Raw genomic sequence first — 18,113 nt, forward strand, 5'->3', positions numbered from 1 at the left:
AGACACAATGGACTTCAAAAAAGTTTGAATAATGTTTATCCATCACCTTTGTTATTATGTCATTTCAATATAATTCAACAAATTGCATGTATATTTGTGTGTGCGTATATACACACATGTATACACATGCTATATTCTTATTCATTCATCAGTTAGTAAACACATTGATATTGTTTGTTGTCTATTGTGGATAGTATTGTGATAAACATGGAGTTCAAATGTCTCTTTATACTGATTTTCTTCTTTTTAAAATTTTTATTTGTTTCTTTTCAAGGTGGGGTCTTACTTTAGCCCAGGCTGACCTGGAACTCACTCTGGATTCCAGGCTGGCCTAGAACTCAACAATCCTCCTATCTCTACCTAGTTTTCTCCTTTTTAAAAAATTATTTGTGTGTGTGTGTATGCACACGTGCACGCACGTGCACACACACACACACATACACATCAGCCTGAGTCTCTTACCACTGCAAGTGAACATCAGATGCTTATAGCACCACATTTTGCATGTGGCTTTACAAGAGTGCTGGAGAATTGAACCCCAGCCAACAGGTTTTGCAAATATGTGCCTTTAATCACTTAGCCATCCCTCCAACCCCCTTTTTTTTGAGGATATTTATTTATTTATTGAGATGCTTGGGAGAGTCAGAAGAAATAAGAAGCATTATTTATTTCCTTGTGTGCATGCATGTATGATCATACCAGGGTATCTTGCTACTGGAAATTAATGCTTATCTGACTTTATGTGGGTGGCAGGGGAATTGAACCTAGACTGGCAGGCTTTGCAAGAAAGTGTGTTTAACTGTTGAGCCATCTCCCCAACCACGTAATTTTATTTCCTTTATATGGATAGATATGTATGTATGTGTGTACACACACATTCAGTAATGGAATTGTTGGATTACCAACTGATTTTTTAAAATATTTTTATATGCTTATTTATTTATTTGTTTGAGGGAATTGATGTGCCAGGGCCTGTAGCCACTGCAAACAAACTCCAGACACATGCACCACGTGGGTTCTGGTGAATTGAACCTGGGTCCTTAGGCTTTGCAGGCAAGTACCTTAACCACTAAGCCATCTCTCTAGCCATGAAACTTTGCACTAAAGGCATGTGCCACCATGCCAGCAAGGGTCATGTTTTTTAAAATAAAAATTAGAACAACTTTTAAATAGCTTATTTAACATTTTTCATTAGAATGTTTGTTTCTCTAACCCTTATTTAATTACAGTTTTGTCTTTCTAGTAAGTTTTTCAAGCCAAATTACTTTTCTAGACCATAACCTCAATGTTGTTAAGGAATACAGTACTATATTATAAAATTTGTCAGTGTACTAAACTACTTTCAACACTCATCCAGCTGAACTGTAATTATGATGTGCCCTCAAACAGTCACGGCTCTTCATTCAGCCTTGCTTCCTACACCACCCTTCCATTACAGTAGAAATAGCTGGCACTTCATGTGCATTAAATTGAGGCATAGCCCAGATGGCTGTGGGTGCCTAGTAGCCAAGATTTGTTGCTGGAGTCACTTTCTGCCTTATCAGTTAGGAATTGGGTGGGGGGAGCAGATGGCTAAAGAAATGGCTTAGAGGTTAAGGCACTTGCTGACAAAGCCTAAGAACCCAGGTTCAGTTCCCCCACATAAAACCAGATGCACACAGTGGCTCATGCATGTGGAGTTCCTTTGCAGTGGCTGGAGGCCCTAACATGCCCATATTCTCCCTCCCCTTGCCTGCCTGTCTGTTCTCCTTGCAAATAAGTTAAAAAAAAAAAGGAAAAAGAAATAGTAATCATTGCTTTAAAAAGATAATTCGTGTTTGTTTCAAAAAATCAAATAGGTCTGGAGAGGTAGATGCCTTAGCGATTAAGCGCTTGCCTGTGAAGCCAAAGGACCCGGTTCGAGGCTCAATTCCCCAGGACTCATTTAAGCCAGATGCACAAGGTGGTGCATGTATCTAGAGTTCGTTTTCAGTGGCTGGAGGCCCTGGTGTGCCCATTCTCTCTCTCTTTCTCTCTTTCACTGTCTGTCGCTCTGAAATAAATAAAATAAACAAAACAATCTTTTAAAAAAAGTCAGAAATAGGGGCTGGAGAGATGTCTTAGCAGTTAAGATGTTTGTTTGCAAAGCCTAATGACCCAGGTTCAATTCCCCAGTACTCGCATAAAGCCAGATGCGCAAAGTGGTGCATGCATCTGAGTTTGTTTGCAGCAGCTGGAGGCCCTGGTATACCCATTCTATCATTCTGTCTGTCTTATAACTCTCTCTGCTTGCAAATAAATAAATAAATTTATAAAATCAGAAATAAGTAGTCTAGAGGTGACCCAGTAACTCTAGAGTTGTCTATGACCCAGACTCTTTCTTTTGTCTTCCATTGCCCTTATTAGATTGCAACTTCCATTCTGAAGATCACCTCGTTGGGGATTGGGGGGGGGGTGGATGGCGCAGTGAGTAAAGAGTGCTTGCTGCCCAAGCATGAGCACCTGAGTTTGATCTCCAGCAACCATGTAAAAATCTGGATGAGGGCTGGAGCTCAGCAGTTAAAGTGCTTGCCTACAGCCTAATGACCTGGGTTCAGTTCTCTAGTACCCACGTAAAACCAAATGCATAAAGTAGTGCACACATCTGGAATTTGTTTGTAATGGCTAGATGTCCTAGCACACACCATTATTTTTAAATCTGGGTGAAGCCGGGCGTGGTGGCATATGCCTTTAATCCCAGCACTGAGGAGGCAGAGGTAGGAGGCTTGCCGTGAGTTTAAGGCCACCCTGAGACTACATAGTGAATTCCAGGTCAGCCTGGGCTAGAGTGAGACTCTACCTTGAAAAAAAAAAAATCTGGGTGAGCTCCCATACTTCTGTACCCCCAGCAGTGCCATATGATATGAATTTCAGGTTATTTGGGAAATGTGGCAAAGCAGCACACCTTAAAGATACAGTTTATGTTATTTCTAGAATTTAAAGTGGTTCATCAGATAGCTTCTGTATTAGTTACTTTTCTCATTGATGTGACAAATATCTGAAGAAAGTAACTTAAGGAAGGAAAGATTTATTTTGGGTCATGGTTTGGGGTACAGTCTATCATGACAGGGAAGCCATGGTAGCAGGAGCATGAGGTAACTAGTCACATTGCATCTGCAGTCAGGAAGCAGAGATGAAAGCTGGTGCTTGCCTCACTTTCTCCTTTTATTCAGTCTGGTTCCTCAGTTCAAGGGACAGTACCATGCACATTCGAGTGGGTCTTCTCTCTTTAATCAACCTTTTTGGAAATATCCTCATATACATATCCAGAGAGAGGTGTGATTGTAAATCCAGTCAAATTGACAATAAAGTTTCACCATAACAGCTTCTTTCCAAGTGGTGGTAGATCCCTGAGTTATAGCAACTTGTCCTTCATTGTCAAGAGCATATTTTGGCATAGTCTAGATCACCAAACTCCTAAAGATATCATTAAGATGGAAGGATTCAGGCTAGGCATGGTGGCACATGCCTTTAATCCCAACACTTGGGAGGCAGAGGTAGGATTGCCATGAGTTCAAGACCATCCTAGACTACATAGTGAATCCCAGGTCAGCCTGGGCTAGAGCAAAACACTACTTCAAAAAAAAAAAAAAAAGCTGGGCGTGGTCTTGCATGCCTTTAATCCCAGCATTTGGGAGGCAGAGGGAGGAGGATCACCATGAGTTCAAGGCTACCCTGAGACTACATAGTGAATTCTAGGTCAGCTTGCACTAGAGTGAAACACTACCTCAAAAAAAAAAAAAAAAGGGCTGGAGAGATGGCTTAGCGGTTTAGTGCTTGCCTGTGAAGCCTAAGGTCCCTGGTTTGAGGCTCGATTCCCCGGGACCCACATTAGCCAGATGCACAAGGGGGCGCACGCATCTGGAGTTTACAGTGGCTGGAAGCCCTGGCACGCCCATTCTCTCTCTCTCTCTGTGCTTCTTTCTCTCTCTCTCTCTGTAGCTCTCAAATAAATAAACAACAAAAATGGAAGGCTTCTAAATTTTTCTTCTGTTCTATAACATACAGCTAACTTTGACTAAGGTATCTTGCTGACCAGGTGAATGTAGCGTGATGTTCTCAGTATAATGGACACATGTGGTATCATGTAGGTTAGTGAGATGTTCAAAGTTTGTGTAGTCTTGCCAGATATGGGGGTGCATGTCTGTAAAATTTGAGCACTTGGGGCTGGAGAGATGGCTTAGTGGTTAAGCACTTGCCTGTGAAGCCTAAGGACCCCTGCTCAAGGCTCGATTCCCCAGGTCCCACGTAAGCCAGATGCACAAGCAGTGCATGCCTCTGGAGTTCGTTTGCAGTGGCTGGAGGTCCTGGTGTTCCCATTCTCTATCTATCTGCCTCTTTCTCTCTCTGTCACTCTCAAATAAACAAAGATAATTTTTTTTTTTAAATTGAGCACTTGGAGAGCAGAGGATTTAAAGTTTCAGTCCAGTCTGTGCTAGATAGTTTAAGAATCTGTCTCAGTCTTGATTTCTCCACTTACTAATTTATATGACCTTGGACAAATGAGTGAACCTTTCAGTACCTGTTTCTATTATAAAATGAGCATAATAGCAATCCTGTTATATGGGGTTGCTGTCCATGTGTAGGTTATATAAACTTCTTGAAATAGCAGCAGTATATTAAATACTATAAAATACTAGTTAATAAAAATAAGCCAGGCCGGGCATGGTGTTGTACACCTTTAATCCCAGCACTCGGGATGCAGAGGTAGGAGGATCGCCATGAGTTCAAGGCCACCCTGAGATGACAGAGTTAATTCCAGGTCAACCTGGACCAGAGTGAGACCCTACCTCGAAAAACCAAAAAATAAAATAAAATAAAATAAAATAAAATAAAATAAATAATAATAAAAATAAGAATAAGCCACATAGTAATATACAATTTTTTTTTGTTTGCTTGTTTTTTAGATTTTTCAAAGTAGGGTTTTCCTTAGCCCAGGCTGACCTGGAAGTTACTATGTAGTCTCAGGGTGGCCTTGAACTCATGGCAAACCTCCTACCTCTGCCTCCTGAGTGCCGGGATTATAGACATATGTCACCACACCTGATTTGTAATATAAAAATCTTTTAAAATAAAAAAAAATGTAAATATAATTTTTAAAAAATATAATTTTTAAAGCTCTCTATGGACATGACATTCACCAGCTTTATTATCCCTCCCCTTCTCCCTTCACTTTTCTGTAGCTCTCCCTACCCTTCCCTGGCTTTTTGAGACTGGGTCTCATGTAGCCTAGGCTGGCCTTAAACTCACTGTATAGCTGAGTATGACCTTAGACTTCTGATCCTTCTGCCTCAACCTCCCAAATGCTGGAGTACAGGCATGTACCACCCACCACACCTGACTCATCCTCCAGCTTTTCTTTTTAACCAATGTTTGTTCTGTTTGTTTTCCATTACCTCAGGTAGCTGTGATGATGTTAAACAACTTTACCTCCACAAATACACCTGGGGAAAGGTGGTCTGACAGATCTGATGATTACAATTCTCTGGGCATTAAGCTTTTTCTTTTTTTTGAACATGTGTTTGTGTTCTGTATGTATGTTTGTATGCATTTTCATGTGTGTGTGTGTGCACATGCACACACCAGAGAAGAGCTTTAGGTGTTACCCTTAAGAACACTACCTGTCTTGTTTTGAGGTGGTCTCATTAGACTAGAATGCACCAGCTAGGCTAACCTGGCAGGGATCCTCCTGACTACCTTCCCAGTGCTGAGAATACAGGCTGCCACACTAAACGTTTTACATGGGTACTGGGGATTGAACTCCAGGCTGCATGCTTACAAGCACATTGCACATGGGAGCTATCTTCCCAGCCCTGGGAATAAAGTTTTGAATACACTTTAACCTCTTTTTGTCTCCTTTAGTTGTTGCCAACTATGGATTTCATTGTAATTGTGGGCTGGATTTATTTTTACTTATTTTATTCTCAAGCAGAGAGAGAAAGAGAGAACAGGCACATCAGGGCCTCTAGCTGCTGCAAATGAACTCCAGATCCATGCCGTACTTTGTGTGTCTGATTTTATGTGGGTCCTGGGGGATTGAACCCTGGTCATTAGGTTTTGCAGGCAAGTGCCTTAACTGCTGAGCCATCTCTCCAGCTCTGCTATTTGTTTTCAAAGCTACTGTGGAGCTGGGGAAATAGAATAGAAATAGCGCAGATTAAAATTCTACAAAGCTGTCTATTTCCAAGATCCACCTACTTTTCTTGAATATACACTTCTCACTTAGCTTTAAGTCTTTGGTTAATTTCCAAAGTTCTTGAAAATTTTTAGTCTGACAATGTTTACTAATACCTCATTGCTTTTATGGAGGAAAAGATTTTCTGGAATCATTACTCTGCTAATTTCACTGACCTCTGTATGCTACTGTCATGGCATATATCAGAGTCTGGGCTCCTGCAAAGATTTCTAGGCTCTTGTGTCTCTGATTTTTGCAGTTCTGGGGATTTATCACAGGTCCTTGTACATGTTAGACAAGCGTTCTGCACCTGAGCTACAGCTACAGCTACAGCCTGCTAAGCAATAAGCAAGCAATAGTAAATGTCACTGAGAACAGTAAATATGATCTTGGGATCAAGAGTGATAAAGGTGCTGTTAAGGCACTTGCCTACAAAGTCTAACAACCCAGGTTTGATTCCCCAGTAACTATATAGAGCCAGATCCACAATATGCACGCATCTAGAGTTTGTTTTCAGTTGCCAGAGGCCTGGGCACACCTATTCTCTCTGTGACTCTTTTCTATTGCTTTCTGCTTGCAAACAAATTGTGTGTGTGTGTGTTAGAAAAAGAGTGATTGAGAACATATGGTAATCGTAGAGCAAGGCTTTCTCCTTATATCCTTTGAGCTGACTTGAATGAAGTAACAAAACACAATGGCCATGACCACACAAAGCAAAATCTATTTGTATGTTTTAAGAGAGAGCAAGAAAATGTGGTTGAAGCTTAGTGAATCCAAGAAAGGAAAATGTAATTGGCATTATTAAAGTTCTATAGTTTAAAAGCATTGACATCTAGGACCTGTCACTGAATAGTCATGATTTTTGGTATTCATTGTTTTCATTACTTTTTTCTATAGTAGCCTAACTTCCTCCCAACATGGAACACGTGGGGAAGGGATGGATGGTAGGCTGATCTCTAATGTTGAATCAATCCTGTATCATTTTGACCAAGCACTGCTTATTAGTTCCTGTCATTCAGTGTTTCTCAGAATATCTTGGTAATTAGATGTTTTGAAAATTATCAAGCAAAGGGCAGTTTTGTAAAAAATTATTTTATTTTTGTTTATTGTGGGGGAGAGAGAGAGAGAATGGGCACACCAAGGTCTGCAACCACTGCAAATGAACTCCAGATGCATATGCTTGTAATATGGGTCCTGGGGAATAGAACCTGGATCCTTTGGCTTTGCAGGCAAGCACCTTAACCTCTAAGTAATCCCTCCAGCCTAATGGGCAGTTTTGTTTTGTTTTGTTTTTTGTTGTTTTGTTTTGTTTTTCAAGGTAGGGTCTCATTCTAGCTCAGGCTGGCCTGGAATTCACTATGTAGGCTCAGGGTGGCCTCCAACTCTTGGGGATCCACCTACCTCTGCTTCCCTAGTGCTGGGATTAAAGGTGTGCACTACCATGCCTGGCTTCCAATAAGCAGTTCTTAATGGCATTTGTAATAGGTTCATGAATGATTCCTCTTTCCTTTCAGTGCTAGGGATTGAACCTATGACCTCATACATGCTTGGGAAGCACTCTACCACTGCCCTCCCCTATAATCTCCCTCCTTAAAAACAAAACAAAGCAAAGCAAAGCAAAACAAAACAAAAAACAACAAAAAAACCTTACATTTTAGCCTTTACTGTATAATACCAAAATTTTGGTGGCTTAATGTGCCAACCATTTTATTTGCTCACAGTTATGAGCCAGTAATTTGAACATTTGGGTGATTCTGTTTCTGGTCTACCTTAAGATTGTTAATGTTGATTGGGACTGTTGTCTAAAAGATTATTTTACACTTTTGTTGGTAATACTGGCTGTCAGTTGACCTACAACTCTTCATTAGGCTAACTCTGACTTTTTCACCTGACTGCTAGATTTTCAAAATAGCAAGGAAAAGAGCAAGCTCTAATATGTAAGCACCTTTGAAATGTTTGCATTGCATTTACTAATATTTCATTGGTAAAATAAGTTACATATGGGCTGGAGAGATGGCTTAGCAGTTAAGGCACTTGCCTGCAAAGCTAAAGGACCCAGGTTCGATTCCCCAGGATCCACATAAGCCAGATGCACAAGGTTGTGCATGCATCAGGAGTTCATTTGCAGTGGATGAAAGCTCTGGTGCACCCATTATGTCTCTCTCTCCCCCTATCTTTCCCTCTCAAATAAATAAATAAAAATGAAGTTGTTGTTTTTTTTTTTTTTAAATAAGTTATATGGCCAACTCCAGAGCTATTGTGGTTGGAGAGCATAAAGGCATGGGCGTGAGTGCTAGAAGGCGTGACTCATTGCGGACTCTCAATGTAACAATCTACCACAACCTAAGAAATAAAGGACAATGTTGTTTATTTTAGAGCAGGAGGAAAATAATATTGTGCGTTTAATGATTTTAATTCATAAGTACATGGTACTGAGTAGAATTGTTTGAAGAATGGCCTTTAATAAACAACAAACGCTTGTGAAAAGAATGAATTAGTTTAAACAAAACATTCATTGTGTCAAAACAAAGGTTTCCTCTTAAATGTCAAGAGATTATTTGTAGTCAACATGGTACTATTGCTTTATTCTAGAAGATTTCTCATAATTCTTTTATAGTTTTAGTGCCATTAAGAAACTTGTGACTGTTCTAAGTTTGGAGAAACAATGAAAAGCTCTGTTGAATAATCTTTGTTGTAGGAAGGTAGAACAGATGCTTAATTCAAAACAACAAAAAAGCAAAGTGATTTAAAATTTTAATGACTTTATCACTTCAATGAAAAATATGTCGTTTATTTCATTTGCCGATCACTTTTATGTCTGTGATATAAATTTCAGTCAGCTGTATTTTTCTCATGGTGTGAGTTCTTAAAACATGAAATAAATATGCATTAGTTTCTTTTTACTTGTACTGTATAATTTAGGACATTTTTTTTTTCGAGGTAGGGTCTCACTCTGGCTCAGGCTGACCTGGAATTCACTATGTAGTCTCAGGGTGGCCTTGAACTTATGAACTCACGGCAGTCCTCTTACCTCTGCCTCCCGAGTGCTGGGATTAAAGGTGTGCACCACCATGCCCGGCTAGGACATATTTTTTTGTAACAGAGAAAGAAGTGGAGAGAGAGAGAGAGAATGGGTACACCAGGGCCTCCAGCCACTGCAAGTGAACTCCAGACGCATGTACCCCCAACCCTTGTACATCTGGCTTATGTGGTCCTGGGGAATCAAACTGGGGTCCTTAGGCTTTGCAGGCAAACACGTTAACCACTAAGCCATTTCCCCAGCCTGCTCTGTAGTTTTTTTTTGTTGTTAATTTTTTACTTACTTATTTGAGAGTGACAGACACAGAAAGAAAAGAGAGAGAGAGAGAGAATGGGTGGCCAGGGCCTCCAGCCACTGCAAACAAACTCCAGACATGTGCACCCCTTTGTGCATTTGGCTAACATGGGTCCTGTGGAATTGAGCCTCGAACCAGGGTCCTTAGTCTTCATAGGCAAGCGCTTAACCACTAAGCCATCTCTTCAGCCCACTGCCCTGTAGCTTTTGATGCCATATTTAAGTCTTATTTTTATGCTGCAGCAATTCTTTTCTTTATTTTTGTGTTTCTGGGCCTCACACTTGCTCAGCACACATTTTCCTACTATACTGTGTCCCCAGCATTGTATATTAAAATGTTCATAAGTATTTCTTTAATGATTGAAAAAGAAACAGAGAGAAAGGGGTGAGAGGAAGGGAAATGTGGAAGAAGAAGAATGAGAATCATATTTGTAATATATTTCCAGAAATGGAGTTAGTGTTTATGAAAAGGACAGTTTTATAGATTATTCAAATTATTTTCTAGATAATTTAACATACCCAAGGTCTTTATAGATAATTAATGGCATATTTGAAACTGAAATTGAAACTTGGTGTCTTCAAAATAATGTTTCTTTTCTTGGTGTTCTTTTTGGGGGGTGGGTTTCGAGGTAGGGTTTCACTATAGCTCAGGCTGACCTGGAATTCACTACGAAGTCTCAGGGTGGCCTTGAACTCATGGTGATCCTCCTACCTCTGCCTTCCAAGTGCTGGGATCAAAGATGTGTGCCACCATGCCCAGCCTTTTCTGTAGATTTAATAAAGGTACATAATTATTTTTAATTAGACTAGCTATATTATGAATGTGCCATTTAAACTATTCTTTGTATCAGTCTTAAGAATATTTTCTTAATACTTCAGTTTTTCCTTTTTATTTTTTATAGACTTGGAAAATATTTAATTCTCAACAAATGAATTCCACACTTGAACTCTGCCTCATTCCTGTGCCACCTCCTCCTTTAGAAAACTGATCTCAAAGCAGGTAAAATTATGACCTTAACTTGTTAAAAGACGAAGAATAAATTTCATGTGTATCTATATATGTTGAATTTTTGGTTTTTTCTAGGTAAGGTCTCTCTCTAGCCCAGGTTGACCTGGCACTTACTATGTAGTCCCAGGCTGGCCTAGAATTTAAAGCAATCCACTTACCTCTGCCTTCCCAGTGCTGGGATTAAAGGCATGTCTGAGTTTTCGGTAATTTTTAGTACATACCTTTTGTTATGAATTCTTACCTGAAATAATTATATCTGGCCCATTGCCTTTCATTTCAATTTTTTAAATACTTTATTTATTTGAGAGAGTGAGAGAGATAGAATGGGTGCACCATGGCCTCCAGTCACTGCAAAAGAACTCTAGACATATGTGCCACCTTGAGCATCTGGCTTATGTGGGTCCTGGGGAATTGAATCTAAGTCCTTAGGCTTTGAAGGCAAGAGCCTTAACTACTAAGCTATCTCTCCAGCCACCTCATTTCAATTTTTGAGTTATTTTGGTATTTATATTTTAAAATATTTATTACCTAAACTTTACATTTATTTAGTTATTGATTTTATTCAGCATGATTGTGATATCAAGCACATCTGGATACTCTTGTCCAACAGAACCTTGGTGATGATAGCTGTATTTTATATTTGTACTGTCTGGTATGAGAAAGTAGCCACATGTCACTTCTGGGAACTTGAAATGTGGCTGGTGAAGTCAGGAATTTAAAATTTTAATTTTATTTATTCATTTAAAAATATACTGTTGCTCTTTCAATTGCTCATTATTAATGTGTAAAATAAACAAAATCATAGCCAGAAGTGTTGGTGTACACCTTTAATCCCAGTACTGGGGAGGTAGAGGCAGGAGGATCAGGGGTTCATGATTGTCCTGGCTACACAGAAAGTTTGAAGCCAGCCTGTACTACATGAGATCCTATCTTAAAAACAAAATAAATAGTAACAAAATGGACAAACACACAAAATCAAAAGAGAAAGAAAATATGCACCCCCAAATCCATTTTGGCTGTAACTCAAGATCTTACCCTAAACCCAACTTATCCACTCTTTTCATAGACAACTCATGCCAAGTCATATGAAAGAGAAATGGGATTGGTAAGAATTCAGAAGTGGCTAGCAGGGCAGTGTTGCTGAAGCCCTCATACTCACAAGGTTCCAAATTGGGGTAAAGAACAAGAGAATTCCCAAAGGTAGAACTGTGTGTAGTGTGACCGGCAGCCCTATCATGCTGACAAAAACTGGTCATAGGGCTGGGAGATGGCTCAGTGGTTAAAGGTGCTTGCTTGCAAAGCCTGATGGCCTGGGTTCAGTTCCCCCCACATAAAAATGAGATAGGCAATTAAGTACGCGCGCGCGCGCACACACACACACACACACACACACACACACACACACACAGAGGTATGCATGAAAATTAGAAATCTGTTTTTACTGAAGTGTTTCCTGAAATCTACAGAATAGCTATAATCAAGAGGGGCTCAAAATCATAGTCCTCACTTGCACCAGCTTAAACCTTGACTAGATGCAGACATGAATTTGCTATCATAGAACCCAGCAGATCCATGATACTGACTTGAGTGTGAAGATCCTGTGTATGGAAAGAGTAGGTGACACACAGGATTCAAAATTCAGCCTGATTGTCCTTGTCATATGGAAAGGTATACATTTCTCTGCCTCATAAATAAAAATACAAACAATAGAAAATAGTAAGGAATAGAGAAAAGGGTTACTGTTTAGATGAAGTGGTTGGGAAAAGGGTGCTGGGACTTAAGGGAAGAATGAGAGGGCACTGTCCGTGTAGCAGGAGCAAGATGGAATACTGGGCTGAGACAGCCTGTATTAAGGAGACTATGAACACAGCATCGAAAGCAGTGGGGTGAAGCAACACTATAAGCTATTAGGTATCTCTCTCTTTTTTACCCCTCCCTCTCCTTTTCTCCCTCCTCTTCTTCCTCTCTTAAACTCAAAGCTATGCCACTGAGCTACATCTCTCAATAGGCATTAAATTCACTCAAATGGTATTACCTTATATAGGTTATTCAACCTCTACACTTTTTAAAGAATTAAGTTATATTGAAATAATAAGTACTTTATAGTAAAGATAATCATGAAGATTAATTATGTTATATGTATTATACATATGCATTAATGTTTGGAAAAGACACCTTGTCATTCAAAACTATTTTAAATAATCAATTATCATATTAAATAGGCAGTATTATGATCACCCATTTTTTGTTGTTGCCTTTAATCCCAGCACTTAGGAGGCAGAGGTAGGTGAATCCCCATGAGCTAGCTCAAGGCCACCTGAGAGTACATAGTGAATTTCAGGTTAGCCTGGGCTAGAGTGAGGCCCTACTTAAAAAAAAAAAATCCTTAAGCCGGAGCATGCCTTGAATCCCAGTACTCAGGAAGTAGAGGAAGGAGGATTGCTGAGTGTTCAAGGCCACCCTGAGGCTACATAGTGAATTCCAGGTCAGCTTGAGCTAACATGAGACCCTACCTCAGGAAAAAATCCTTATACACCCATCTTTTTCCTCCTTCTCCTATCCTCCTTCCACTGAGCCCCCCCACTGTTTTTTGAGTTAGTGTCTCTAGCTCAGGCTGACCTGGAATTCATTATGTAGTCTCAGGTTGACCTTGAATTCATAATGATCCTCCTATCTCTGCCTCCTTGGGATTAAAGGCGTGTGCCACCACGCCCTACTAGAATTTTTTTTAATGTGTGTACTTGTGTGAATGCAGGCAGGTGTGTGCATGACACCATGTATGTGTGGAGGTCAGAGTTAATTATAGTTGCATGGGTTGGGTTATTTACTGTAGTATGGGTAACCTACAAGTGGCTACACCACTAAAGAAAATGACGCCCTTTCCCCAGCAACTATTAATTGCCAGTAGAGTCTCGTGATCCCCTTCAGGACCCTTTCTTTGACACTGTGAAGTGAGGAAAACATAAAAGAATGACAACAGGTTTCAAATATATCATTTAAATAGAATTTATTTTTAAAAATAGATTTATTTCTGAAAAACTATTTTAATTTCACTCCAAATTCAAAGTCTTCATCTAAAATACAGACTAGATGAATTTCTCCCTTAGTGTAAGGCACATATTGTACCTGTGGTAGTTTCTGTAAGTAATGCCATCTTCAGGTTCAGTGTGTTATTTTTAAATTATGTTTTTTTAGAGAGAGAAGATTAGAAGGTAAAGGAAGATGCTGGGCTCAGAACGTGGTGTTGTAGAAGAATGGTTATCAGAATTCAAGGTAAATTGTATTATGGATAAGAATATATTATATGATTTTATTTACCAATAATTTAAACAGTGACTCTTTGTTCTATGGGAAAAAAAAGTACAATTATACTATGAAGTAGAAGTGGCACAACATAGCATCTCTTTCTGATTGTGGTTCTTTCAAGTAGCACAAATGTGAATGACGGAAGGCCCAAGGGATTATGTAAAAAAAAAAAATAGTTGTTAGGATTAAAATATATTTAGTAAAAGATAAGAGCCTTCAGTCTCAATGAGATATAAAAATAGAATTTGTGCCATTTGTATTTCCCATCATTAAAAGTCATGTAGTCTTAGCCGGGCGTGGTGGCGCACGCCTTTAATCCCAACACTCGGGAGGCAGAGGTAGGAGAATTGCCATGACTTCAAGGCCACCCTGAGATGACAGAATTAATTCCAGGTCAGCCTGGACCAGAGTGACACCCTACCTTGAAAAAAAAAAAAAAGTCATGTAGTCTTAAATAAAAACTAATATATGAATATTATGGAATAATTTTTTTGTTTAAAACACAAGTATAAAAACCTTTTTTAAGCTTAGATTAAGATGGCCTATTTTCATCAAATCTAAGTATAATATGTTGTTTATAATCATTTTTCATGGTTGAATGGTAAGATTATAATATGACATCTCAACCTATTTAGCTCATAGTTATTTGTTGTTTAATTTTATTAATTGACTCTTCAAAAATTGTTCATGAGCTGGGTGTGGTGGCGCACACCTTTAATCCCAGCACTTGGGAGGCAGAGATAGGAGGATCACTGTGAGTTTGAGACTACACCCTGAGACTACATAGTGAATTCCAGGTCAGCCTGAGCTAGAGTAAGACCCTACCTCCGAAAAATAAAACCAAAAAAAGCATTCATGTCAAATCAGTTTCTTCATTTCCCAAATACTAAATTCACTTTGCTGTCCTTTGGTGATTTCTTATAGGCATTACCTGACACTCAGATTACCAATTATGCAGCAACTTTACACCGGAAAAAAACGCTTGTGCCAGCCCTCTATAAAGTTATTCAAGATTCAGACAATGAGGTAGGAAAAATCTTAACAAAAGCAGTTTCTGGCATGTGTACTAAAACTACATGCTTGTAGGTTTTATGCTTCTGTACTTGTGGGTCTAGAAAAGTTCTGCTATTTTTTATCTGATAGTTGCTTTGGCTTTCTCCATTCCCTCTCCTTTTATATTTTAAATGTTATGATGCTTTTTTTTTTTTTTTTCTCACTGAGGACACAATATGTTTGATTCCTGACTCGAGTCACTATCTTCTCAATGGGTTATTTAATTTGAAATTTTTCTTTGCTTTATGTTCTATAGTGTTTTCTGCTCTGGAAGCCAAATCTTAACTGTATACTGATTTAGCCCTCTTCTTTTATAGTGTTTACAGTTAATTTATTCATAATGTAGAACCATTTATAACTACTGTGATCAGTGAAATTAAACTTAGAATATAACATTATGTTGCTATTTATTGCTTGTCTAGAAAATGAGCAGAAGTAGTTTTTTAATGTAAGTAATGAAGATCAATAAATTTAGAATCATAGTCAATAATTATTCAACCTGTGCTAGAAGGAAAAAAAGCAACTATTGAATCTATATGTTAACTTATGCTAAATACACACATTATCTTTCCATTAACACGATAGTATAACATACTGTTTTATCCCATGGGGATTCATGTATGCTTTAAAATGAAAATGAAAGGAACACACAGGAAAGTAGCTTCTTATCTTCCCAGATACAGCCTCCAAGAGAGCTGCTGCTGTGTACTGCAGTGAGTTTGAAGAAGTTCAGGTAATCCTTTTCTAACCAGCAGCTTAACTTAAAAGTGCATCTCACTTTTGTCCTATCACTAAAAGTTTGCTATTGACCTCTTTCTTTCCTGTCTCTTACATTTGGATTGGCTCCCAGTTAAACTTGTATCTGGTAATATGTGTAGCAGAAGTAACAGGTTTCTTTTGCTTCCTTTCTCTTGCATTGTATTCATGAATTTTTAAAAATTTAAGTATGAGCAATGTATGTCCTCCTGGTCAGGAGTATTTTTTTGAATTTTTGTCTTAATATTGTGTGTTTTCCCTACCCCTGGTTTTGCACTATCTTAACATTTAAGCTTTGCTTATTAAAATTTGTTTGATGCTTTTCTGTTTAGATTGTAAGCCCTTCATGGGCAGTATTTATATATTCTGTATTTTTTACTTCCCTAGAATGTAGTATTATGTACATAATAAACATGTAATAAATACTGATTGAGCTGAAGATGTCGCTCTGGGGCAGTAAAGTGCTTGCCTAACATCTGAGGACTTGGGTTCAATGTTAGCATAAATAGCTATAGTAAATATTGATTAGAAAACTGTAAGACAATAAGATTATAAATATTTAAGACTTTCAAGGTCTGAAAAGCATTTTACTTTTTTCACTTTGGAGGCAGCATCTCAGTAGCCCAGACTGACCTGGAACTCGCTGTATAGCCCGGGCTGGCCTCAAACTCACAGTATTCTTCCTACCTCATGTCACAAGTGCTGGGATTTTAGGCGTGTGCCATTGTACCCATCTCATCTCTTTTTTTTTTTTGTTTTGTTTTTTTTTTGTTTTTTTTTGTTTTTTGAGGTAGGGTCTCACTCTAGCCCAGGCTGACATGGAATTCATTATGTAATCTCAGGATGGCCTCAAACTCACGGTGATCCACCTACCTCTGCCTCCTGAGTGCTGGGATTGAAGGCGTGTGCCACCACTCCCGGCTCATCTTTCTTTTTTTCAAAAACATTTGACATTTTTAACATTTATTCTTGAATTGTCAGGCTTCATAATATTAATGTGTGGAATCTTGAATTCATGGTTTAAAATGGAAAATATAGCTGAAGTGCCGGGCGTGGTGGCACATGCCTTTAATCCTAGCACTTGGGAGGCAGAGGTAGGAGGATACCATGAGTTCGAGGCCACCCTGAGACTCCCTAGTGAATTCCAGGTCAGCCTGGGCTAGAGTGAAGCATTACCTCGAAAAACCAAAAAAGGAAGAAAAAAAAAAGAAAAGAAAAGAAAATATAGCTGAAGAGATCCAAGTTCAGACTTGGCATTCATTATGATTAACAAGTTGCAAGGGCAGGACTAGCTTTCCATTCTTTTCACTTGTCAAGTCAAAAGATTGTAGCCAGGCGTGGTGGCGCATGCCTTTAATCCCAGCACTCAGAAGGCAGAGGTAGGAGGATTGCCATGAGTTCGAGGCCACCCTGAGATGACAGAGTTAATTCCAGGTCAGCCTGGACCAGAGTGAGACCCTACCTCGAAAAACCAAAAAAAAAGAGATTTTAATCATGTAGTCAGACTTCAGAAAACTAAGCCTAATTGGCAAGCTCTAGGCCCATGAGAGACCCTGTCTCAAATGTGATGGATGGCATTCCTGAGGATTGCCCCCAAGATTCTCCTCTGGCCTCCACCAACATGCACATGTGCACAACCCCCCACCCACAAATGTGTACACAAACATACATGCAACAAAAATTTCAACACTAGTTAATACCCAGCCAACCATATTCTTCATTCTTATTCCTGAGCAGCTAAACATGTCTAGAGAATACATTTAGAGCATTTTGGGTGAAATACTAGAGACTTAAGCCTAACTTGATTGGAATAAATAATGTAAAGTGATGAGATAGAGACAAGAACATAAAAGCTATAAAGAAGTAATAATTTATGAAGTTCATTTGTGAATAGTAACAGAGAAATGGAGTTGATAATAGAAGGAAAGGGGAGGCTGGAGAGATGGCTTAGTGGTTAAGGCATATGCCTATGAAGCCTAAGGATCCAGGTTCGATTCTCCAGGTACCACATAAGCCAGATGCACATGGTGGCATATGCATCTGGAGTTCGTTTGCAGTGGCTAGAGGCCCTGGTGTGCCCATTCTCACTTTTTTTCTTTCTTTCTTTCTTTTTTTTTTTTTTTTTTTGGTTTTTCAAGGTAGGGTCTCACTCTAGCTCAGGGTGGCCTTGAACTCACAATGATCTTCTTACTACTGCCTCCTGAGTACTGGGATTAAAGGCATGCACCACCACACCTGATTTCTTTTTTTTTTTTTAATATATATTTTATTTATTTGAAAGAGGCACAGAGAAAGAGAGAGAATGGGTGTGCCAGGGCCTCCAGCCACTACAAATGAACTCCAGATGCATGCAACCTCTTGTGCATCTGATTTACGTGGGTCCTGGGGAGTCAAACCGGGGTCCTTTGGCTTTGCAAGCAAACAGCTTCACTGTTAAGCCATCTCTCCAGCCCCATTCTAAT

The 18,113-nt window shown here is 39.1% G+C and overlaps 1 protein-coding gene across 3 annotated transcripts in view; it reads left to right on the top strand.

Annotated features, from left to right (window-relative positions):
* Fam126b (family with sequence similarity 126 member B) overlaps positions 1-18,113 on the top strand; it is a 67,412-nt gene that overhangs the window by 5,120 nt on the left and 44,179 nt on the right. For all 3 annotated transcript variants that reach the window (XM_045148154.1, XM_045148157.1, XM_045148156.1), the window contains exons 2-4: positions 10,430-10,527; positions 13,732-13,809; positions 14,767-14,868. In XM_045148154.1, coding sequence (XP_045004089.1) covers positions 13,759-13,809; positions 14,767-14,868 — 153 coding nt within the window. In that variant the 5' untranslated portion in view covers positions 10,430-10,527; positions 13,732-13,758. The remainder of the gene's footprint in view (positions 1-10,429; positions 10,528-13,731; positions 13,810-14,766; positions 14,869-18,113) is intronic.

Source organism: Jaculus jaculus, chromosome 4, assembly GCF_020740685.1.
Source record: "Jaculus jaculus isolate mJacJac1 chromosome 4, mJacJac1.mat.Y.cur, whole genome shotgun sequence".
Taxonomy (NCBI): domain Eukaryota; kingdom Metazoa; phylum Chordata; class Mammalia; order Rodentia; family Dipodidae; genus Jaculus; species Jaculus jaculus.